Source organism: Callorhinus ursinus, unplaced genomic scaffold (genome assembly GCF_003265705.2).
Source record: "Callorhinus ursinus isolate GAN/ISIS: 27379988/994484 unplaced genomic scaffold, GSC_fseal_2.0 scaffold10, whole genome shotgun sequence".
NCBI classification, from domain to species: domain Eukaryota; kingdom Metazoa; phylum Chordata; class Mammalia; order Carnivora; family Otariidae; genus Callorhinus; species Callorhinus ursinus.
In genome coordinates, this window is record NW_027397072.1 from 55,900,373 (window position 1) to 55,925,985 (window position 25,613).

General features: G+C 39.1%; 1 protein-coding gene across 2 annotated transcripts in view; it reads right to left on the minus strand.

Annotated features, from left to right (window-relative positions):
• Positions 1-25,613, minus strand: part of MEIS1 (Meis homeobox 1) — a 132,079-nt gene that overhangs the window by 5,594 nt on the left and 100,872 nt on the right. For both annotated transcript variants that reach the window (XM_025868568.2, XM_025868570.2), the window contains exon 9: positions 17,856-17,932. In XM_025868568.2, the coding sequence (XP_025724353.1) occupies positions 17,856-17,932 (77 nt within the window). The remainder of the gene's footprint in view (positions 1-17,855; positions 17,933-25,613) is intronic.

Below are 25,613 nucleotides of genomic sequence, written 5' to 3' on the forward strand. Positions count from 1 at the left end.
TTTTTTTTTTTTTGGCTCTTTATGCAAAGTCTAAGGTCAAGGCGAGGTCACAGCTATACAGTAATTGAACTTATAATATTGCTTTCTCCAGCTAGCCCTGGAAATTTATAATAAACATCTAATTAAGTCATTTAAGTGTCTTAATAAGGCTTATTTTTTACAATTTTTGCAGCCTCTCAAAAAGTGGCTAGCCACTGAATTCTTTTTTAAGTGGTTAGTACAAGACCTACAAAATCAAGCTTGTGAAATTTCTAACTCTTAAGATCCATTTGTATTGTGTAATGCTAAGAATTATATATCAAATACAGAAAATGAGTTGGACACATTAGATTCTGAAAAAGTAAAGTGCTTTTAGTTTTCAACTCAGATTTGAATAGATGGAACATGAGCAGCACATAAAAAATACAATGAGAAGTTTAATAACGATTAAAGGGTCCACAGTCCGGTATGAATTCTAGTTTGTAAGTCGGCCCACTCAGGAAGGAAAGTAGTTCCTAAAAAAACCACTAAACACAGAGAGGGACAGATTTTTAAAATAAAAATACATGCTTCGTGACATTTTAAGATTCCCAATATCCTATATCCTTTTGTTCTTTTATTATCGGAAAAGTAATTAAAGTCAATAATGAAACTGGAATCTAACTAAAAGGGCACGGTTAGTGCTAACTCTTATTGGCAATATATATTATATCAGTTCTTGTATATGAAGTCCCCGAACTGGCTAATAAAAATATTTAAAACACAGATCTACAACAAATTGTGTTGCAAATCAGGTTATCATTATCTTGTATAAACCATGAAAATTGGAATCATGTGAGCAGAAGGTTAGATTAATTCTCCATTCTCATTAAAAGCACAGGTGTAGCACAAACACCATGTGAAATAACCAATTAAAATGAAAAAAAAATCTGCTTTTTCATTAGCTGCCTTCACTGCATGACCAATTAGAAAATTATTTAATATTAATATTCCGCATATACCAAAAGTAATTTTCATAGTAACTAACATAGGTAAAAGAGCAAAAAAACAGCTCTTTTTCTACGGTTCTGTTCATAATCTGCAGGCTTATAAAGGAAAGGAACTCTGATAACATTTTTTAAAAGTCCTAAAAACATAGTATTTTGTGGATATGATTTAAACTATTCATCTAAAAATAGGAAGAGCACTTTTAAACAGATGAGAAGCCGAGGCTCAGAGAAATTAAGTGACTTATTTGAGGTCACATGTTACCCATGAGATGTTAATAACTTGCTGAATGACACACAGCTGGCAAATGGTAGTGAACACCCCTTCCCCCAACATCCTGACAAGAGCGTGGCCACTACTGTGTCACCCATCTAGAATATTCTGAACTAAATAGATAACTAAGAATGAGCTGGTTTTGAGCCAGTCACCACTGTCAACAACCCTACTGCTGAGTCTGGGAATAAGCATGACTGAACATTCTGTAGACTGGGAATTTTGATGACTGTACTGTTTGTGCATATGGACAAAGATAAGGCTACGCATCAGAAGATTCAGTGACTTATCTGTATTCCAAAGCTTGCTTCCTTCCCACTCATACATTCAGATTTCCAAAGACCAGTTCATAATAACCAACTTAGGTTTGAATCCATGACTATTAAACCCAAGGAATCATAGAAAAATTAAATCTCAGGTTTGAAAAGGGCTTTCACTGTCACCTAGGTTGGTCACTGACATGAATCATCTCTACGACATCCCCACCAAGTAGGATAGGTAGCCTCTGCTGGATTGTTTCTAATAAAGCACTTGCCACCTCACCTGAAAGTGCACTCCAGCTACGGACATGGTAACTATGAGAAGGTTTTGCATTACTTGATCTAAAATTCTTTCACCAGGACAACTACTTGGGGGAATTTAAACAATTCTAATCTCACTTCTTCAGGATAGCCTTCAAATATTTAAAGTATAGCCATCATGCATCATGTCCCATAGGCTTCTCCTTATGTTAAACATCCATGATTCCTTTTTGTTTTGATTTTGTTTTTGAGACAGAGGGAGAGAGCATGAGCACAGAGGGGAGGGGCAAAGGGAGAGGCAGAGAGAGAATCTTAAGCAGGTTCCACGCCCAGTGCAGAGCCCAACGCGGGCTCGATCTCACCACCCTGAGATCATGACCTGAACCAAAGTCACAGGTCGGATGCTTAGGCGCCTGAGCCACCCAGGTGCCCCAAACATCCATGATTTTTAACAAGTTTCTTTTTTTTTTTCTTTAGAGATTTTTATTTATTTATTGAGAGAGAGAGAGTGGTAGAGAGAGAGCATGGGAGGGAAGAAGGCCAGAGGGAGAAGCAGACTCCCAGCCGAGCAGGGAGCCCGATGCGGTACTCGATCCCAAGACTCCAGGATCATGACCTGAGCCAAAGGCAGCCGCCCAACCAACTGAGCCACCCAGGCACCCTCTTAACAAGTTTCTTGTAGAATGAAAGTTCTTCTTGGGTTTTGAGTCCACTCACCACCTGAGCCATACTCTCTGCTCAGTATGCTGAGGTTTGTCTGTGTGCCTCTAAAGGTCTTCAGGGGACATCATTAAATGCAGTTACTCCACATCTGCTCTGGTCCCCATGTAGAGAGTGAATACCTCATCACAGCCTTTTAACTAAGGGGCCACAGGTACCAGGTGCTATTTTCTTCCCTTTTGGTGGCAAGAGCCATTTGTTGTTATTGACAACATAGATGTAGGCTACCTATAGGATATGTAGATATAAAGGTGAGAATCCATGCATTTAATAAAATAAAAATTTAAAAAGCTGAAAATCTCAGAACCCCTAATCACTTTGTCCAAAGTGTTTTGACCACATTAGCAGTATGGTGATAACTTCTTGCTTTTGAAAACGAATTTAAAACAATTGTTGAATATAATGAACATTATTGATACATAGAGGACATAGGAAACTCTCAGAATCTTATTGGATTATGCTTTCTATACTTACATGAAACGCTGATATTATCTACGGTCATGGCAGACATCTTTATCTGAAAATAACTAAGTAAATAGCAAAAGACTTTATATTCTGAAACAGCATCATCTTTTCAATTTTAAAACCATCTCAACATTTGGTTCTATTTAGTGTATTTGATCCTAGACTGTCTTCTATATACTCTCTTTGGAATTATGCTACATACAGCAAAGCCATGTGTTTAGACGGCTTCAGGGTGAATTCAGATACAAAAACATTTTCCTTCTGGGCAAAGTAATAAAATGACATTCTTGCTCCTCCCACTATAAGTCAAACAGAGGTCAGTTCCCCCATCCCTGTATCTGTTTAAATAAACTGGACCAGCTGTTTGTTTCTAAAATGCCCTTTGACCTTGCGTCTCATCCTCCCTGCTTTTGTGACAGAATGCTTTACTTTCCATTGTGGAATATTCTAAATTATCAAGAATTTTCTAAACACTGAACCAAAAAAAGATCTTTAGGTTTTATGTAAACTTACATGAACATATTCCCTTCTTAGAACACTCATTTTGAGAAGCATCAGTAAAACAGTTATTTTAAGCTCATATGTGGTGTGTGTGTTCAAATATATATCTATATTTATGTATGGATACATAAATATATATTAGAACTTTAACATAAGAAGAATCAATGTTTTTGAAGAGAAAAGAAAAAGAGAATGACAAAATTCCAATTCGAATGTCCAATAAAAAAATCTATTCTCCAACAACCACAAAACAGTTTAAGACAAAATATATCCATGAAATATACACAGTCTTTATTATTTTCCATAATAGTAAGGTCTCTTTAAAAAGTTTGTTAGTTTAAAGATGTAAGAGACTTTTTTTTCTTTTTTTTACAACTCATGTCCCAACATTACAGCCCTTGAAACTTAGATGTACGCTGTCAGAAATATATGACAACAGGACAGTTCTTCTTACTCATTAAAAGAGTTTCACACCTTACTTTAATAGAACGTAGCTCTAAATTTGCCATAAATTGGGCATTTAGAAAGGTAAACCTTTTAGTTGGATGTAAGGTTAGGAAACATCCTGTTGCCTTTCCATATTACATTCCAAACATCAAGGTATATTTTTTTTATAAATCCCAGTTTGCTTTGAAAACACAATGTTCTTTTGTGAAGTACTTTTTAAGAACTGGACACCCTGTAGGTGGTAAAAGACTGAATTAGGGAAAGAATTCTTATCTTTCCTTTTTTCACAGCATCATGGGTTAGAATTTCTTCCCGTGACCAAACTATCCCCCTTCTCAAAACAAGACGTTTTACCAAGGATGGGAAGAAAATGGATTGGCCTTATAGTTTCGTTCCATGTCAACATAAACAGAGATGTATTTCTTTTTACCCAGTTAATTTGTTTAGGACTAGAATCCTACTAAGGGGGAATGGGAGGTTAAAAGGGGAGCAAAATCTTCAAAAATCTGAGACATGGGATCATCTCAAAATCGAATTTAATTCTTTGCATTTTTTAAATAGCAATCAGACAAGGAGAATGGGAGATGAACCCTGAATTATGCTAAAAAGAAATACAGGACGTTTTCCTTTATTCTTTCTTTTCCTTGCCCCCTACATGCTTATTTATCATCAGACTTTAAAGTTGTTGTGTTTTGTTTTTGTTTTCTTTCCATTCTGCTAATCCTACCTGTCTCTTTTCATTCTCCATCTTTGGATACCTGAATAGTTTTCGGACTAAGATCTGGTAGAACAGCTTTCTGAAGCTGACCTTTGCCCTTTAGCTTACCCTCCACTCCGTGCCCCGGTTACTTCCCACAAAACCGGGAGGCTAACTTTAGTTTCCTCTTCGTGAGAACCAGGAAGGGTGGCGAGATCACAGTGGGCATCCACTAGAACCAAACACAGGGTATATTTTCCCAGTTCCACAGACAACATTTTCCACATAGCTTTGCCCTTTTCCTCTACTCTGAACGCCCTTTGTCTTCCTTGTACAAGTTCTCTGTAATACTAACCATGCTAAGGAAACACGACTTGCTCCCCTTCAGAAATAGCATTTTCACCTTTACTCAATGAATTCTCTTCCTCAGTGTTTACCACCTACTTGTTTACTGATGATTAAGGGCAACCCACAGTGTGACTTTAGCATGCCACAGCCAGCTCAGTGAACCACGTAAAATCAAAATGCTGTTGTTTCTAAACAATGACAGGACTCTTGGTCATCCCCATAGTGTCTCCTGCCAACAAGGCTTAGTGAATAGTCAGCACGAAGGTAGCTACCCATTTAAGTATGGAGAAATACCGTTTTACAATACCCTCCTATGCCCAAGGAGCTAAAATTATCAACTTGATATTAAACAGATTTCATTAAATAGCAAGATATGTTAGTGAAGATGCCTTCTACATTTATATTATCCATTAAATAAAGTACTAATTACAGTCATCTTTGATTAATATTTAGGTATTAGTTAGGAATACCTATATACATACTTAGTAAAAATTAATACCATGCATTCCTAAGAATAAGTACTGGTGATTTCTACATGAACTATTCTTTGTCAATTAAAAATAAACAGCAAGTAAATATAATATTTAATCTATATATAATTCATTTAGGTAATCTCTACAAATATTTTTATAGAATTAAGACCTCTGAAAATTCTTCAAATATAAAATTTCACGCTGGAAGCTAGTTGCTGAACTCCAGAATTTTGTCCTTTTTCTTCTTATCCCAGTCCATGAATTTCCTTCCTAATGTTTCTTCTAACTTTATCACAGTTATTTAAATAAAACTATATATACTATGTATTTGATATTTTTTAAAGTCAGCATTTCCTAATAACTTGAAGGCCTGTTTTATAAACAAACCCTGCAGGGAATGAGTTCTAGCTATCTCTCAAATAACTCTCTGTTCTTTTAAACAAAAATCTACTTCAAAATCTTTTGTTGGATTTCTTCATTTCAGATTTACATTTACTTATTGAATTTAATGATCTGTAACTGGCAGTCTTCAGGGTCCAAGCCTCCTACACTCCCTTTCTTTGTGAAATAAAATTTCATAAAACACAATTTTAAGACACTCAAGAAAGTTGACTCAATCTCAAGTCAAACCTTATGAAATCATGTTTCTGGCACCTTTTTCCAGTTTCTCAACCTCCCCCGGATCCAACAGTTCCAGGACTGCAATCCGTCATCTGTGGGTCTGAGGGTGGGAGAGGGGAGTGAACAGGAGGGGAGAAGGGAGCACATGTTCTGCTCTCCATCCATTCTAGAAACAGAATATTGAAATTTCCTCCAATCACAATAAGCCCATCAATCAGCAGTCTGAGGAGATTCCCCTTCTCTAGCAGTGATGGGTGTATTTGTCAAACTACTCTAGAAAGAGCCTAAGTTGTCTCAGACCACTGAGGAAGTTAATTACATATAAAATTTTCTTCAAAGCAACTAGTGAAAAAAATCACTAATTATCTGAAAATTATAATGCAAAGTAATAACAAACCCATGTATTAAGTATTGAAATAACTTTCAAATACTTTATCACTTCATTATATATTATGGGAAGTTTTCCTTGAAAGCAAATTATACAATGATTTTTTATTCTAAAAAAAATATAAGCTTGCTAAATCCTTTAATCTGACCTGAATTCAAAGCAAGGAGGGGCTCTTTAGTGGCCGATCTCTATTTCTTCTGCTACTACCCATGACGTCCTAGATCACTAAAGCACTAGGTTCCAAAACCAGTGGAATAAATTATGGGACTATCTTGCCAGAACTAGCATAAGAAATGCCCAACAGTTAAAAATATCTTAAGTATCCATTGATATAAAGCATATGTAATAAAATGGTATTTATGCAATATTTACTTAAATGTGACAATTTGCCAAACTTGAGTTTGTATAACTGCACAAATATAAGACAAATAGTGGCTTGCTTAAGGGATATGGAATTAAAATGATTATTGGCGCAATGAACAAGCGATAGGGCAATCTAGGATAGCAAAACCTCCTACAGTATTGAAAAAGCTAAAGTAGGTATAATAATATCTTCAAAGAATAGATGGGTTTCTCTTTAGTTTAAGCTGAACCATTTTTTGTGTAAATTCTAACTTTCCCATATTCACAAAAAGTAAATAAAATTGCATCTAACTAGGCATCCCTTAAACATTACAGAATAAATATGTTTATTTAAAACAGCTCCCAATGTTCTGCCACTCTCCATTATAAATAGGATGACCACACAATTTATCATTTAAAGTCAGACACTTTTGAGAGTAAATGGACACTATTAATAGTTATGCTGGACAGTAAGTATAAACCATGAATATTTCAGGCAATCTAGGGCATATGGCCACCCTAAGGATCAAATATGCACTTTTTTTTCCAAGTAAAACTTCCCCTGCGTGATTGGAATTGCAACCCTCTTGTGTGAGAATGGGGACCAGCCCTGGCATACATAAGGTGTCATAGAATCCCAGTACCCCTTTGGAGTGTCTCTGAGCTCCTTCCTTTCTAGAGGATCTCTCCTTTAGTTGCCTCAGCTACCCAAACCATCACTAGCCCAAAACTTCCCAGGCCCAGAGTCTCCACTCCAAGGGAGTGCCAAGCAAGGATATCTCAAAATTTAGCTTGATTTCCGCTTTCACCTGGTCACAGGTTAGACTACAGAATGGCACAATGAAGCCTGACTTGAATGGAGGCCCGTCTCTCTCCCTTAGAAGGTTCATTGTAACTTCTGTTTCAATTCGTAAAGCTTGAAACCTGAGTTCTATGTAATATATATCAAAATGTAATCCATAGGCCTTAAATGCAAATGGAACAAGTCATACCAATTATACTCAAAGGCAAAAATCTCTCAGTTGAGGTATATGACAAAATTTTTCAAATGAAGGCAGCAAACTAATAAAATGACCGCCTCGTGGAACTTGTCAGATCTCTGGAAAATGCTTAGGGTCGTCTAAGTCACCCTGAGGAAATCTGGAAGCTGTGTGTTTCACTTGAGTGGCTATCCTTTTCTTTGAACAATATCACTCATCACTATTACAGTCAAAACACTGGCCAAGGACGGAGAGTCAGAGCGGCATCTAGGGAGAAGGGTGTGAGGACCGAGTGGGAAAACTGCCACTCAATGCTCTGAGATCATAGTAGTGTTCAGGTGCAGGAACCATGATGACCACGTGAGTTAATGTCTATAAAAAGAGCTTTGCAAATTTTAAACCAAAGACAAGGGTTTGTTGAGATACTGTCATTATGATTCTCAAAAAATACCTAATGGTACAAAAACGCACACACGAACGCTCACAGCCACAAAAGGTGGGCACAATGTGGTCTGTCTGGACAATGGAACATTCTTCAGCCATAAAGAGGAATGTAGTACCACTCTCTGCTACATTCATGAAACTTAACAACAATATGCTAAGTCAAAGTTTGAGCCATGTCCCGAAAGGCCACATGTTTACATGATCACATTTATGGGAAATGTCCAGAATAGGCAGATCTACAAAGACAGAGGGTGGGGGATGAAAGTATGGGAGGAGTAACAGCTGAAGGGTAAAGGGTTTCTTTATATATAATATATATATTATATGTATATATATATATATAAGATTTTTTTTGAGAGAGAGAGCATGGGCGGGAGGGGCAGTGGGAGAGAGTGGGAGAAGGAGAGAATCTCAGGCGGACTCCCCTCTGAGCGTGGAGCCTAATGTGGGGGCTCGATCTCACAACCCTGAGATCATGATCTGAACTGAAATCAAGAGTCAGACGCTTAACCTTCTGAGCCACCCAGGCGCCCCTAACAGGGTTTCTTTCTCAGATGGTAAAAATGTTCTAAAAGTGACTATGGTGATGCTTGCACAATATCTGTGAATATACTAAAAACCACTGAATTGTACACTTTAAATGGGCAAATTTCATGGTATGTGAATTATATCTCAATAAATCTGTTAATAATAAATGCATAAGGGTAGAAGAGGTGCCGAACAAGGAACCAGCCCCATCCTGGCCTCTCATTAGCAGCATCACATTGTAGAGCCCTGAGCCCCATCTGTCAAATGGTGCATTAAATCCCAACCAGGACTTGGGCTCTGACATTCTGCAGCATGATGTTCCTAAAATTTTAATCCATGCTCCTTTGTGATAAACTTCAAAATCTCATATCCCTTTGTGATTTGGAATCTTAAAAGAAAGAGCTTGACTAAAATCAAAAGTTAATTCTCAATAGGCTTTTTTATACTACATTCACTCACAATGATTCTGATATGCCTTTTCTGGCCCCCAGTCCCTCTCAGCCCCCACTTGGCCCTAAGGATGGGGATCTCTGCCATAACCTAGTGTACTTTCCTTTCTGTAAACAGAACTGCCAGGTGACCAGCCGTGGGAGCTGAGATCAGACATCTTTGGACATGTACGCTTCTTTCCATTAGCTTTTTCAACATCCCCTACTCCCTGCTCTTCCAAGCACATATGAACTCTGACCCAAATTAGGGATCAAATAAAATCAACCACAGCAGATGTTCAAGGGATATAGGCCAACAAACCCTGCAAGTGGACAACAATTCTCAAAACAACTGATTTACATTCAAATCAGCATTCTAGGACAGAAAGTACTGGAAACGTAAATATACATATTTTTAATCATAGTGCACTTAACTTCCATCCCGAGGCAATATATGATTCTTAAATTACAGTGATTTTAGCAACAGTAAGCCAGATCTCTCCAATGACAAGAAATTCATTTTTGAGCTAGATCACATTTAGAACACAAGACCAATAATCCCCATCGGCCTGAAAAAGTTGTGTTGGGGAAGGCAAATGTTTTTTCCCTTCTTCAATGATCAGATCCAATCTTGTGAGTCATTAGGTTCTTTAGTCACATTGGTTAAGAGGGTAAAGAGGAGAAGAAGAGCTCTCAAGGATGGCAACAGATTAAGGTTTTTTTGTTTATTTGTTATTGTTCAGGTGTCAAGAGCTGGATAGTATTCATTATTTCCCATGCTAATGGGTCAGGCTTAAAAGCCTCATAAGAATGGAAATGAAAAGGAAAATACCAATGACTATATGGGTAGTGAAAGGGAGAGCCCTCTTTTGCCAAAGGTATAAGCATCCCTGCTGTTGGAGATTACTGTTTGTTTGGCTGGTTGGTTTTTAATGTTCCCTTTCCCCTTAAAAATTAGGAAAGAAGCCAAACAAAATACCTAAGCATCTACACAAAACTCTGGGTGTTCACACATTGGAGCGATGCGGGCTGAATCCAAGAGGACATTTACCCTCAGAAACATTTCCGCCCCCCCCCCCCCCCCCCCCCTGGCTTCACTCCATTTTTGAGAAAATCGTTTTATTCAACAAGGAGGCAACATTTGCCCCATTTTTTAATATTTCAGGCTGCTTTTTTTAACCACTCAGAAATGCTGTTTGTTTTAGGTGGGTGCAGCCTGAAGCAAGATGATGAGGTAAGGGAGAGATGAGGGGTCTCTGTGGGCACAGCTCGGTGGGGCTTCAGTGCTCAACGGTTAATCACCCAGCACCAGCCTCAGCAACTGTTGACACAAAATCGGTGGAGATCAGGTCTGTGCAAGCAGAAAATACCAGAAAGGCAAACTATATGTAAACACACTTAAGACAGATTTGACAAGAATAGACCTAAACCTGACTTGCTAGGAAACTCCCCATGTCTAAGGCTTCAGGGTCCCTCTCAGCTGAGGCCCTCTCCCCTTATAGAGCTGCCTTTGAGAAGAAAAAGGGTAACACTTGAAAAACTGAAACAAGTTTACAGAAGACAGCTGAGACATTTGTCCCCTTGATTCACATAGCGTGAGTTTCAAATCTGCTCCCACATGCAGGATTTATGTCATGTAATACAGTTCTTCCATGCATACTTGGAGCAGAGCCAAATGGGGGGTGCAGGGGGGGGCACTGGGCAAATACAACCACAACTCAAAAAGTTATTTCTCCTGACCTATAAAACTCATGCAAAGAAGCAAATGGATAATGCTTAAACAGTCTTTTAATCTTATCTAACTGACACCTGACAACCCATTACTTATAGATTATTAATGCACCCACTAAAAAGTTTGTCATGTACAAAATTACTAGAGAAAAAGATTGAACGCCTGAGGAAAAAACAAATTTTGCTGTACAATAACTTCAGAAATTTCAAGCCTATTATCTGTCATGCCCTTCACAGACTCACAGCACACTGCTAAAAACAACTGATTTATCTTTATTATGAATCCTAAAATGACAGCACACAGGTTTTTCATGTCTTGTGATAATGCTTAATTTCATCCCGTTTTTATTTTACAGTGCTTGATTTGCTTATTTAAGATGAAGGAAAGTAGCAACTTTTTAAATTAATTTCCCTGTTTGTCTCTTTATCAGAGGCCCTGGGTTTTTCCTCAGTCCTGGCGGGAATCAGAGGCAGGCTCAGAGCAATCTCCTTGCTTCTCTTTGGTTGGCAGTACCACGCAGTCTAGACTAGGAGAGCTGGAAGAGGCTCAGAGTCCCATCAATGGGCCCTCCCTGTCCATTTTAGCAGTGGAAGCTACTGCCCATGGAGACAGAGTGACTTGATCAAGGACACACGTCTAACTGGTGAAGAGTGGGGAAGAGAGCTGAAATGTTTGGGTTCAACATGTTCTTTCTCTTGCATGTTCCCTCCCCTTACTCGTCTGTGTAAATTGTATGTTGTCACAAGGCCCACAGGGGAGTTTGCTCCTTAGCCACCCGTGGATGCCCCAGCTCTTCTCCCTGGACCCATTATGCCTCTCAGCCCCCTCACTTGCCATGCTGCCTGCAAGTGAATGGGAGTCAGGTCCTGCTCTGCCAGGCTGCATGCCACACAGGCGGTTGTCACCACTTCTCTGACCAGATCATTGTGCCAAGACACCGAAAACAACAAAATCTGGCTTAATTAGGACTCGCAACCAGTCCTGCTGACCTACATACCATGTTCAAAGTCAGCCACCAACCACTGGTTTCACAGCCTGGAAAGGGATCACAGACATTCAGAAACACTGGGCTCATCATGATGGAGATACATCAGTCTCCCCACTCACGCCGACCTGGACCTCCCTTGAACCCCAGCCCACGGGGTCCTGAAGTACTTGCCCAGGTTGTACCAACTCACACTCCTGTCTTGTCCTGGAAAGCTCAGAAACTGTCTTTGTGTGCGGGCTGGAGAAGGAACCGCAGTTACACCAACCGGTATTTGGACTTCCGAATGCACCTTCCTTCATCCCACACCTTCCTTTCTTTTCTCACGTAGACTCAGGGCCCCGTGGTGGAAGGGGCAGGCTTTTCCACCCCGCGCAGTGGCCCAACACTGAGCCCTTCAGGAGGGCTCTCTGCTTTTCGCGGGATTCACGGCAGCGTGATTTCACACAGAAGGCAGGGGAAGCTCTGAGCAAACTTATTGTGTAAAACTTACGACAAAGTATATTTAACAGACTGCAGAGTCATTTTCAAAGAGGATTGTTTGCTGGAAATTTTTAGAATCTGCAGACAAAAGCAGCGTCTCTGTTGAACTCCTAAGACTCTCTGACATGACAATACCTGAAGGTTTCTAAATTCACAGCTCTCTTCCCTGCGAGCTATTTGCTCAGCTTTCCTAATAATACCCTGCCTGCCTGGCACCTCGCCAGCTCTGTCTCAGGCAATATGCAAGCTAAACATTTTTTGACTGATTTCAATATTTTTCTTATGAGCAACTAGACAGTATTTTATCTAGTGAGTATTACTGATTGCTATAATCTAAGCCCACAGTCAGCGCCTGTAAAGGTAATATTATTAGAATTGACACTCAAGGTGAAAAGCATAGCAATTAGCAGGGGTTGGAGAACAACAACCCATTCTGAAACATGCTGGAGAGTTATTCTTCTATTTCTCCTTCTTCTCTTTCTTCTTTCAAGAATATTGCACCTGTTACTCCATTGATCAATTAAGAAGTCTACCTTAAATGTGGGTTACACTGAAATCCTCAAGGGAAAAAGTTAAACCACCTGCTTAATAAAATTATCTTTTGTGTGTTAAGTTGTTCCATCCCTAGGTGATTTCTAGGCCAGGAAAATCACTGTACACCCTGTACTTTCATTTTGCAGTTGAATAGCAAACAAATGACCCAGTGCTTCTTGCACTGTTTTTTACATCTGTTTTCCGTGCTTTTGTGTCATGCCTCTGTTTAGCTTTATTGACAAAACAATCTGTGCCTAATGTTTAAACAACATCTGTAAAATGTATTATTAAATTATGTTGGAAGAAAAAGCAGAGCAATTCTATGAAACCCTGTGACCCCCTATTGATTTTTAGATCACAGAAGTTGAAAGGATAATTTGTGAATGTTTTAACATTTACATCGACACAGGTACCTATATTTATAGAATCTTTGATTACTTATAAAAGTATTTGCTACATTATTACCATAACTCAGAAAGAAACCTGACCTTTAACAGTTGAATCTGTTTATTATAAGGGAGATCCTATTTTTTAAAAATAAGTTTACATTTTTACCTGCCAGTGGCATAAATCTCTAAGGATAACATACTTCCCTCCCCTCCCCCTCTACTGGTAATAAATGGGAAGTGATGCCTGAATGCTTTGCAGTTTTGAAGGCAGTAAATGAAGTAACTAGGAAAATCTGGTATATGTACTAAATCTGAGAATGGTAGAGCTGTGATAGTTCTGTAAAAAGTGTCACCTCAGATGTTAAGAGGCTCCCTGGAATTTTATGCACCCAACTGATGGAGAGTGATTTTTCTTTCTGCATACAGACTGCATTTCACATACACTATATATTTTGCACCTAAGATCCATATTGCTTTCTCAGAGCATAAAGAAATAATCATTTAACATTAGGCCTTAATGGGAAAGTGTTTGGATGAGTAGTAGTAAACAAAGAAACTGTAAAATTTATTCAATATACCCTAGGCTAGAACTCCGCTGAGGCAGAATGTTGTCTGAGGCATCCAGCAAGGAAGATACAACCACAGGCACAAGTCTGCATCATATGGAAGTCCCAGCTCTGCAACACTGCTGTGAAAACAGAGAAGCAAGACCATTCTACACTCACATTTCCAAATAAAAAAATAAAACTGGTGTATTCAGGAGAAAAAAAAGAACCAAGATTGACTGTGTGTGTGTGTGTGTGTGTGTGTGTGTGTGTGTGTGTGTTTTCTTTAAAGTTCGACCTAAATGATTAAAGATCTAAATAACCATCTCAAAATGTAGGAAGTTTCTGCTTAAATGACTAAAACATTCAACATTGTAGTAATATGTTTTCACGGCTGATATAACAGAAGTAATTTTCATTACAGAGCCACAACAACAATGGAAAAACAAAAAGGCAAAATTCCCAAAAGCTATTATTGCTCATTTTGGGATCAAATCATAATTGGGAGGGAGAAAGCAAAGAAAGAAGAATACATGAATGTATAGCACATCTTATATTTCAAAGATTACTGTGCTTTTAAGTTGAGGTCTACCACAGCATGCTAGAGTGAGATGTTTATGCAATGAGTTAGGGAAGTTGATTTTTTAAAAACATGCAGTTGCCTCAGATACTTCTACAATTAAGGTAAAAATATTTTCACCCAAATTATTTGCATCATTGCCTCAATTCTCAAAAAATTTGTTGGCGTAGACTTGTCCTATGATGTCTCATCTAATAAGTTTCACATTCCATCCCCAGGCCCAGTTCCTATAAGCACTAACAGCAACCATTTTAAGATTCCTCCTCTCTGTTTTCATTCTGACACGTAGATCAAACATAAGAGTTACAAGAGTTATTTCTTTTAATCCAAATTTTCTTTTAATTAATCAAATCTGTCCTGTTGTTTTCCATTTAAATTCTCCCTATTGTCTCCTCTCCCCTCCGCCCCCCTACCCCATCCCATCTGCTTTGGCCTGGGCTAGCCAAGGCCGGTAGTTTGTATCACTCATGGCAATTAGAGAGATGGGAGATCAGTTCAGCGATGGGATGAAAGAGCCATTACAACACACCAAACTTTGCTCATCTTTGTTTCAGTCAAAACCTAACTTAAAGCTGCATCAGCCAGTGTTTCTAAGACAAGCTCACCACTAGACATGAGTTTATATTTTTCACTTTCATATTGTGTACTTTGATACACGATGTTGCTGCCAATAATTATGACTGATCTACACCCAACCTGCCCTTCAGCATTTTATTAAACCTCTTCAACAGTGACTCATAGTTCGTACAAAATGTACATGTGTGTTAACAAGTTTTAAGAAATCCAAGAGGGAAGACACACATTTTTTAATGTTGTGGCTAAGTGAAGTGAAGGGGAAATGTTAAAATACTAATGAGGATTTTCTTTTAATTATGATTTCCAGGAGGAAGGATCTTGGGCTCGATGCTCAATATAGGAAAAAATGTTTACAAGCTCTCAAGAAAGCTTTGTGTAATGTTTTATTATGGTAAAGTAAAATGAAAAGCCTTTAGTGGTTATGCTGCTTTTAGTCTTCAAGGATGCCACAATTGAAGATGCTCTGACATCTTCGGTTTTCATACAATACCATCTGGGTTTCCCCATTTTTGCAACCTATTTCCTACTCAAAGCCAAAAAAGAATCTATTATCAGCTCCTTAAAAGTTGAAGGTTTGGATGAAAATTAAGAAACCATTAGAACCTCAAATCGAACATGGGAATGTCATTATTCACCAAACTTAGGAGAAACACTCTCTCTTACAACTTTGATTTACTTGAGGGAAATTCTGTACCAGAAAGTTGTTAGAGCTGAAAGAGTTGCCAAGTACAAAACAATGAAGTGCAAGCCAAAGTCACTTCTAACTCCATAGAGAAGTAGGGAGAAACAGGCGCAGTACACAGGGCCCGTGGAGAATACGACTGGGTTCACAGCCCGCAGAAATCAGAGTGACGTGTATTTATGTACCTGTGCAGAACTGAATATCCATGTGAAGTGGATAGTAAGTCTGCATATAACTCTGAAAAGTATTATGACTTTTTTAAGGTCCCTTTTTCCTCCTCTACTTGCAAAACTGAGGAAGTTGCTTTATGGTCACCCAGTAGAATCTGGGTAAGTGACAACTGCATACTGTTTGGTGTCCCAGGAATGCCTGCCTGCCCGTGCAGCCACAGGAAATAGCCCTGAAGTTCATCCACATGTGGAAAGCAAGTTGTCTTGGGATCTGTTCTCTGGTAACAATGTCTCTAGAGGGAGTTTGCTAGTGACATGGCAGAGGAAGAGAGATGGCGCATGTGATAGATCACCTGAGGGGCAGCGCTTTTGCCTTCCTTAATTAGAGTTCGCCCTGCCACTCCTTGGACCTCAAATGGGAACGTTTCCCAGGGAAATAACATTAGTACAGCCTCGGTTGTGTTAAAATTGCATCATCGGTTTAATCTTGAAAATACATTTGAATTCAGACGTGCATGCAAAATTGATGGTCTACCCTATGAACATTGTCCAGGAGGACCTGAAGCCTAAGTTCAAATATATAGTATCAACAGTCTTGGAAATTAAGATACAATAGAGGGCACAAATAGGCAAACAAAAATCCGCAGCAGGGACACACTCCTAGCAACACATATAGGTATAGTATGGCTTCCCTTGGCTCCCTATCCACTTGACTAAAGGCTGCAAAAATTGATCTCCCAAGGCTATGGTAAGGTCATAGAAATTGATAACCCTTACAAGCAATGCTTATGTGGGTCTGTCTGTGTCTTGCAGATAGTGCACTTTGTAAATTAATCCTCCAAAGGCAAATATATTGTAAGTAGCTTGTTATCTCTAAAATACTAAATTGAAGAATACATGGGATTATATTGACAGAAATTTCATTTTCTGTAATGGGGTTTAATATATCTGGAATCTCTCCCAAAGGCTCCCAGGCTCTCTAACAGAGAAGGGTCTGTTAATGTAGGTGCAATGGACATCAAGAACAAATTTATTCACCAAAATGGATTAGGCCATGTAATCAGAGATTCTGTAATATTAATCTTTGACACTTATTGAACAGAAAGAAATACTTCTGTCTGCAAACTGGCATTCCCAGTTCTCCCCTTTCCCCAACCAGGCTGTGGGCCTTCTCTGGATTTTACTTCAAAGAGGATAAGGTTTCCCCATCATAAACACTAATCTAAAAATATTAGGACAATTAATTAGATACACTTAGTTTGAGAGGATATTGGATTTCGATACCCTTCAAATATGACACTAGCTCTGGGTGATTATATGAACCTGGCTTTCAGCACACTCACAAAGGCTACTAAATCATACTTTCCTAAAGCCTCGTTGCCATACCACCGTACATTGTCAGAATATTGTTGGCTGGTACTTGGTATGGAATCTCAGCTTCCCCCAAATCAGGAATTCACACATTTATTTAGAAACAATATTGCGCAGCCCGGAGATACAGCAGGTTTTGAATAGCTTCAAAGTGGAAACATAAATAATTTCTCTTTTTCCATGGACAGAAGATAGGAGGAAACGGGAGACTACCCTCGAATGCTCAGCCCTAACAAAATAACTGCAGTTAGTTATTCACTGAATGTAAAACCTGACTGATACGTGATGGTGGATTTTCTTGTTCCATAGAAAACAGGATGATACCACTCTTTCTATCGATTATCCTAAAGAGGGGGGGAAGCCATTTATGGAGCCACAGTGAACATGAATTAAACACTTATTTATACTATGCCTAAAATTTGTCAATTTTAAAGGCAATGGAAAACAATGCAATGTTGGGTGTGTGTGTGTGTGTGTGTGTGTGTGTCTCTTCCATGCTAGCAAGTGCTCTCACCCATCAGTCAACCATTTACTTTCACCTTTGGATCCACAAGCCACGGGGGGAAAACAGCAACAACTGGGTGTGTCTTCTTAATGCAAAACATTAGCTGCAGGTTGCCAGAGGGGGAAACAGATTGTGTGTAAACACAAAACCAAATTACTTACCAATTGTTCACTTGTAGGATGGTGAGTCCCGTGTCTTGTGCCAACTGCTTTTTCTGTTCTTCAGAAGGGTAAGGGTGCTGAAAGAGAACAAAAAAGATAGATGTGTGCACATATACTTTGGGCACATAGTCATATCACATGTCAAGTGCAATGCTAGGGGCTAGGGATTCAATAATAAACACATATGCTCTGTAAAAAAAAAATGTGTGTATCAGGCAATATTTAGGCTATTTTGTCAATAGCCTAAGTGTCTAGCGAAGTCTATAATTAAAGGTAAAAATGCTGAGGTGTGTCACTCTTATTAATGGAATACTACATCATCTAATTAATGGCAGTAAAAGACAAGCCAATTACAAAGATTAGTGAAGTGTATAAATAGCTACTTAGGATACTTGCAGAACCTTGATACTGAATTTATCCTTTAAAGGTTTATTTGTTGCAAACACAGAAAAGTTTAGTATGATTTTCACTGTATTTTATAGGACTAAAATAAGGACAAGCCCTTTTTGATGATATGAAAGCATATCACCTTGACATAATATTTTCATATTTCAGAACCACGGGCTTCTAAAGCTGAACCATTTGGACCAACCACCTTAGCTGAGGTCCCCAGTAGTTAAGCACTTTGCTAGCATGACATCTTTTCCCTCCAAAACACCATACTGCCAGATGCAAATATCAAAATTAAAGTAGGTGTATTTTTTTTTTAACCACTAATCATTGTAGCTCTTCTGAAATGCAAACAAATGACATTCAACCAAAGTTGGTTTCCATATCTGAATGTCAACACATGCTGGGATTTGGAACACAGGCCAATACAAGGTCAAAGACCAGCATATTTTGCATGCTAAGAACAAGCCCGGCCATGTTCCTCATGAGTTAGAGTGGATAAAAAAGTATTACAGGATTAGATAATAAAATGAAATTCATACCCTCTTGAAAGAATGTTTGGAATTCTACTGAAATTAGTTTTGGCACAAATACTTTTTGTTCAGTAATGAACTATATCTAAATCTGAAATACATGTTTCTGAAGCGGGACATGGTATCCATCTATGGACACACTGGTCAGCTTGAAACTCTGCATCCCAAGAAATTCTCCCAAGATAAAAATTGTTCTGCTAGTCAACGCTCTATTCCCTTATGAATAAGAAAGGGCACCCTCAACTCTCAATTTAACTATCTGTGCCATTGGAAACTAAATTCTGGTCTATTGAATGTTAATTAACATAGCTTTTAATCTCATTAATAATGTCTGATTAGATGCTAAGAAGGCTCGTTAATGACCACTCTAATGCTCTTATATGTAAGTTTAAATATGTTCTATATCTGTACATGTGGGATTCGTTTGTGGAGAGCAGAGATGTTAGCAATTTTTCCCATAAGCATTGTCTTTGATTGTCACTTAATCAATAAATACACAATTAGAATAAGGCTTTGCTTTCATGGGATATAGTGCCTTTCTCTAAAGAGCTCCAAGTATATTACAGACAGGATGGTGATTAATCCCCATTATATCCCTTTGAGGGACATAAATGGAATCTATTGTCCCTCCTGTCTTCCAGGTGAGGAAACTGGCCAGGGAAAGACACGGTCAGCAGCCACACAACTCAGTGATATTTCCTGCTTCCCTTCCAGTGTCTAAGTCTCACCATGACTGAGGGATGTGGCAAATGCCTCTCAGAATCTTCATTCTTTTTTTTTTTAAGATTTTATTTATTTGAGAGAGAGAGTGAGAGAGCGCATGAGAGGGGAGAGAGTCAGAGGGAGAAGCAGACTCCCCACTGAGCAGGGAGCCCGATGTGGGACTCGATCCCGGGACTCCGGGATCATGCCCTGAGCCGAAGTCAGTCGCTTAACCACTGAGCCACCCAGGCGCCCAGAATCTTCATTCTTATGCCCGCTCCAAAACCTCCCGACTGCTTACTATGGCCTGCAAGGCAGGCCACCCTCCAGCTCTGCCCACCGCTCAGACTGGGTAGCCTTTTCTTCACACCCCGCCCCACCTCTCTGTCCAGCCACACAGTCCTCCTTTCTGTTCTTCCGACACACCAACCTTATCCCTACCACTCAGGCTCCTGCTCCAGGGTCACTTTCTCGGCTCAGCCCAAAGGCCAAACCTCACCCACCCAGCGTCCACCAGCCCACCTTACTGTTCTCACGTCAGGCTTTCCCTTCTTCCCTAGCGGCAAAGCATCGCTCTCTGAAACACCTGCTCTGATGATTTGGGTCCTGTGGGTGTGTCTCCTCTCACACACCTAGCAACTCCAAAGTCGTGACTTTCACATTCACCATTCTCAAAGCCCAGCCTGGCACATAATGGGAGGTCAGTAAATATCGGTGAAACAAGAAGGAGGCTACGTCCTGCCATGATACACAGATATTCTCCACTCAGATGCAACATCAAAATGTATAATAAAAATGTTTTCAACAGCCCACAGGAGGGATAAACAATCCAATTTGAGATCCACAATGCTACTTTCCTGACTTCATTCCTAACAGTGATGTCAAGTAACAGTATATAAACTTCATAATAGGCTAAGATCATAGGTGACAATCACCCTACTACTCAACATAATGCCAGTCATCCTAGGAAAATCTCATGCCTGGATACTGAGCTAAAAGCAGTTCTCTACCCTAAGGTTTAAAACATAGTTCCAGCCGCACAATACAAACCGCATGAACCTCATATCCTATGAACAGATACTGAATTAGGGTTTGATATATAGAAGTTCTATGTCTACACTAGTTGAAGAATTGTATATAAGGTATACACGGCCCTATTAGATTGTAAAAATTATGCTGCCACTCACTAATTATGAGCTTTCAAACAAGGGACAACTTTTCTAATCCTCAATTTTGTCATCTGGAGTTTAAGATCCATCAAAGTTAGAGGTTACCCGGGCTTGCAATTCTTACACATTATAAGCCTGATTTTGAAAAACACAAATTTTAGCATCCGAGCTGTTGGCACTCCTTGTCATATAAAGTTGTAGACCCGTGTACACAAGTTGTTTCCAATCTGTAACGTCTTCTGTAATTTGATTATGGTTTTTCAGGTCCTGTGGAAAACTCAGTGATGTTCAATAGAGTTAATAAATATGTCAACAGTCTCACTTCACTATAGCTGGATGGCAATACCTTTTGCCCGGTCTTGTTAGTTGTGTCTTAATATGATGACCAGAACTGGATAAAAATTAATATTTATGCCATTTACCTTTAGTTACTTTGAAAATTGAAAATGGTCACAGTCATTTATTTGTGCTGTGTTTTCAAGAGTATTTTTGCATGCCTGTTTGTGTGTAAGTTTTACAACCATTCTTACAAAGCAAATGGAACTCACATTTTATTTATGCAGGTGGTGTCAGGAAAATTCTCTCTGGATCATTAAAATTACCTGAATCATTACAGCTTCAAAGAGCAATCGATGGCCCTCAAAATTTCAGCGCAAATTTAGGTTGTTTCTTCACATCATGCAGTTTCTGATTTCATAATTTAAATATCATAAAATGAGAAAGTTCTAGCCTTTTTTTCCTGTCACTTTTCATGTGATCTGATTTTAAGTAATTGGAACAAACTGTGTCTAATTTCATGCAGCATAATTGCTAGGCAGCCTCAAGCTATGGAGACCCAGCACTCTGTCTCCATTAAACAATTTTCAGTCATTCAGGATATATTTTTTCTAATAGAAATGAATGAGCCTGGATGAAATTAAATGTCACAATAATCTGGTCATTGTTAAGGGGGTGGGGGGAAAGGTGTCAACAAAATTCCCTAAACCCTTGTCTATGGCAGGGAGATGGAATTTTTTCTTTTTCTCATAGTTCTTGGCCTGCGTGTCCCACAAACTTTTAATTTCCTGAAAAAAACAAAACAAACAAAACAAAACAAAAAAACACAAACCCATAATTGCTAGAATCACATGAAAGCTGTGACTTCAGGTAGCTAATCCACAGTTAGGCAAAAATTCACAAAGAAGCAAGCTTTTAACTGAAATCCAGTATCTTTAAATATCTTAAATCCTATGCATCTTTCCTAAATAAGCTTTTTGTGGACAGTATGAGTTATTCCTTTGTAGACTTAAAAAAAAAAAACCGGCTTGACAAAAACCCAACATGCCACGAGCAAGACTGCTGTAAAAACATTCGAAATCCTGTTGTGTTAGGCCCACAGGGCTGGTGAGGCCGTTAGAGGGGAAAAGGTAGACATCATTTTACAAAAGAGATAAAGAGATGTGCCATTTTAGGAAGAGAATGGGAAATTCCTTCCAAACCATTGCAACCAAGAGCCTGGGTCACCCCTTGCCGGTCTCCTGAACACACCTTTGCTATTAATGGCAAGGACACCCGTTTAAGGAAGATCAGGAGGTTCTTATGAAGGGAAGATGGGTTGCACTTGCCAGCTACACCAATCAACCTAATCACTTTGGGATATCAAAGCAAATTTGACCACAGTCCAATAGGTAGTGACAAGAGACCTCGCCTTTGTTGTGTACATTAGCCTCATGCCATTATCTCTTAAAAGCTTAATTATTTGCAAACAATTGATCAAGATGGGAATTTGAGAAAGGATATGCAGGGGCCACTGGGAGAACTGCAACGCATTAAGAGAGCAAACAAAATTACCTTTAGATCTTACAATCAGAATTAACGATTGAGACGGGACAGCTAGCCTGGGCAGTAGCTGCAAGCGCTCTTTCCCGAGTGTTTCCCATTTGATCTGCATTAACACCTCAGGAATGAGTGAAAGCCATAAAACAGTGATTATGTCAGGGTAAAGCTGACCCTCCCTTCCAGCACTAGCCCGACACACGTGTATTAGGCTGGCTTCGCTGGGGAGAGAAGAGATGATGGACTCCACGGGAAAAGCAGTGGCTTGGGGGGGTGGGGGGAATGGGACCCCAACCACAGGGAATAGCTCACAATCTGATCATCCTGATTTCAATAATCAACACCCTGACTTCTCCTTTCCGGGTAAGTCTCCTGCTGAAAGAGAAACAGTTTGTCCCTCTTTGTGTCTCTGGCTCCGAAGTGCGACTTCTAATAATGAGCTCGTACAGCAGTGATTGCTTAATAATCCCATCAAAGAATAAACTGATCCCTGGAGTATGCGGCCTGTGTAAGAGAAATGGTTAAAGAATGTCAAGAAAATCTAAAAATAGCCTACATAAAAGTGAAGTCGGAACTGTCATTTTATCAGCCCCAAAGAATAGAAGGTGACAGAAGGAAAATGGCAACGTGCTAAAGAAAGTTATCTCTGCACAATTTCGATTTTATTTCTTGAGGTTGGGATGGGGCGGGGTGCTGATGCCAGTTATCTGGTATTTACAAGTTTACAGTACATGGGAAGAAAACTTATTTACTTAAACAATCAAGAAGACCATTTCAGATGAGCATCCATGACCAAAGGAAAAACTCTTCAGTACACACAGATGGAAAATGTCCAGTCTTATATCTTAACGATATCCTTGACCAAATGTACGCCTTTCATCAAATTTTCCACCCCTGACTGCAAATGTGGATGCCAAGACAGTGATGAACTTTATCTTATCTACCCTGGTAACCAAGTTTCAATAACGTTCCCTCCTTCCCTGCCTTGCCCACTCTAACAGCACATTGTAATGGCAGCAGAAAATTTGAAAATAATCCTGTACAGAGCTCACTGGTGAGATAATGGAAGGCTACGCTGCCCCTTCTCAAGCCTCCGATTAGTAATTTCTTGTGACACAGAACTGCCTCTATACCGAAACTGCAAAACAGCTATAACAAAGCAATAGAGGTGGAAGCAATTTTCAAGCAAAATGTTACACGCTATACTTTAAAAGGTATGGGAATAGGTACCGTGGGAGCTGATCTAACAGGAGGAATTATGGCAACTGTCCAATATATCCCTTATCAAGGCAATGTTCTGTTGCTTGGCTGAATATGTTGGAAGAACAATTTCGGAACTTCTTTTATCCTTTTTCCTCCAGCCCTTTGCCTCCTCCACAGCTAAGTTTAATGCATTAATATAAGTTGACCTTGAGCTAAACTCTGGTATGTGATGGAGAGATACTCCCTTTAAAGTAAAAAAAAAAAAAAAAAAAAAAAAAAAGCTACCATATGGCTTTTAACCGTTAGATCTCTGTGTTCTTTTCAAACTTCTACGGAGTTTTTGACACTAAGAATATCATGGATCTAAATTAAAATAACTAGCTATATATCTGGCCTCTCAGAAGACAAGCAGAAACTTGCTAACCAAATGTATTTATATTTGCTTAATGTAATTTTTTTGCCTACAAAAACTTCTCCCACTTTAAATAAACTTGCAGCCATTTTCCCCTTATGCATTGACTATGAATAGCTTACACTGCGACAATTACGTTGATCTAGGATACTTTTTTCCTTTAAAAAAAATCCATCATGCTTCCTTATTGTCTTTCAGCTTTATGAATTAGTTTTACTGTTTCAGTGAATGCTTTTTTGTCTTTTGACTGCACATTATCAAAGAGACACTTTGTGCTTCCATTTGCATTACAAAAGCTGGGTACTGCGCAGTGGAAGAACAGAGCCTGAATGCATAGTAGTTGAGTCCTGCATCCTCACTCCTGCTGGAATCAAAAGAAGAAGGGTGCTGTCAGTGCTGGCTAAGAAGCCAAGAATGTTTGGAGCATCATCAGTGAAGTCACAGGACTTTGACCTGCTTTTTAATTCTCCACCAATGCTCGTGGATTGCCTAGCTGCTCCGATTAAACGTGCTCCATTGATTGCTCGCACTTGCTTTTTCTGAAGCCTCATCAAGCCGTTTTCCAGACCACCCCTCTCATTTCTTGTCTCTCTAGCAGCAGTAGAAGTTGCTAGTGGAGTTATGCAAGTAGGGAAGTCAGGTAGAAATCTCTAAACTTGATCTTATCACATGAAAATGACAGAAGCGTGGCAGGAGAAGTTGAACACTAGGTAATATTTCATAGCAATCTTTACTTTTGCACTAATGAGACTATCTTTATAATACACAGCAGTGAAAACATTGTTTTATAGTCAATTATAAGAGGCCAAGACTACACTACCTTGCCTGGCTCATCTCTCTGACCTTTTAATTTCTTGTAAATATCAAATAAATATAACATAAAAACACTAAATAAAAAAACCAAATACTTATAGTAAGGGATTTCATAGTCCCTCATGTTGGGGATTTTTTAAAGTTGCTTGCAATTCTGTAACAATGACAATGTTTTAGATCTATTCTCTATTAGCTCTCTCTATATATGTTATGGGAGGATTTTTAAGTGTATGCATTAAAGCAAAAAACTTAGACTGTAAATTAGCAATTACTTATATCCTCCTCCTAAAAGTATTAAAATTCATGAAGAGTGCTAAAATTATTTTGAACAGTTATGATTATTAATGAACTCCCTGAATATTGATTCTCTCAGTAAAAGACCATGGCTATAAAAGGAAACACAAAAAGGCCAATAAGAAAAACAGGGTGGGAGGAGTAGGGGCTCGGGGGTGGGGATGGGGGAGAAAAGTCATGTTTCATTTTTGTGCCCCCTTGGAATCATTTAAAATCATAGCTCTTTGATTTGAACTCTTACCGTTTGTCAGTAGGACAAACGCCCTACATTAGTATTACTGCCTGTGCTCTTGGCGACCCCTATGAGTAGGGACTATTGCTTGGCTCCATTTCACAGATGAGGAAGGTGAGGTTTGGCTAGGTCAAAAAAAAAAAAAAACGCACGCTAGCTCTCAGGTACTTAGTTCTGGGGCCAGGTCTGCCCTCC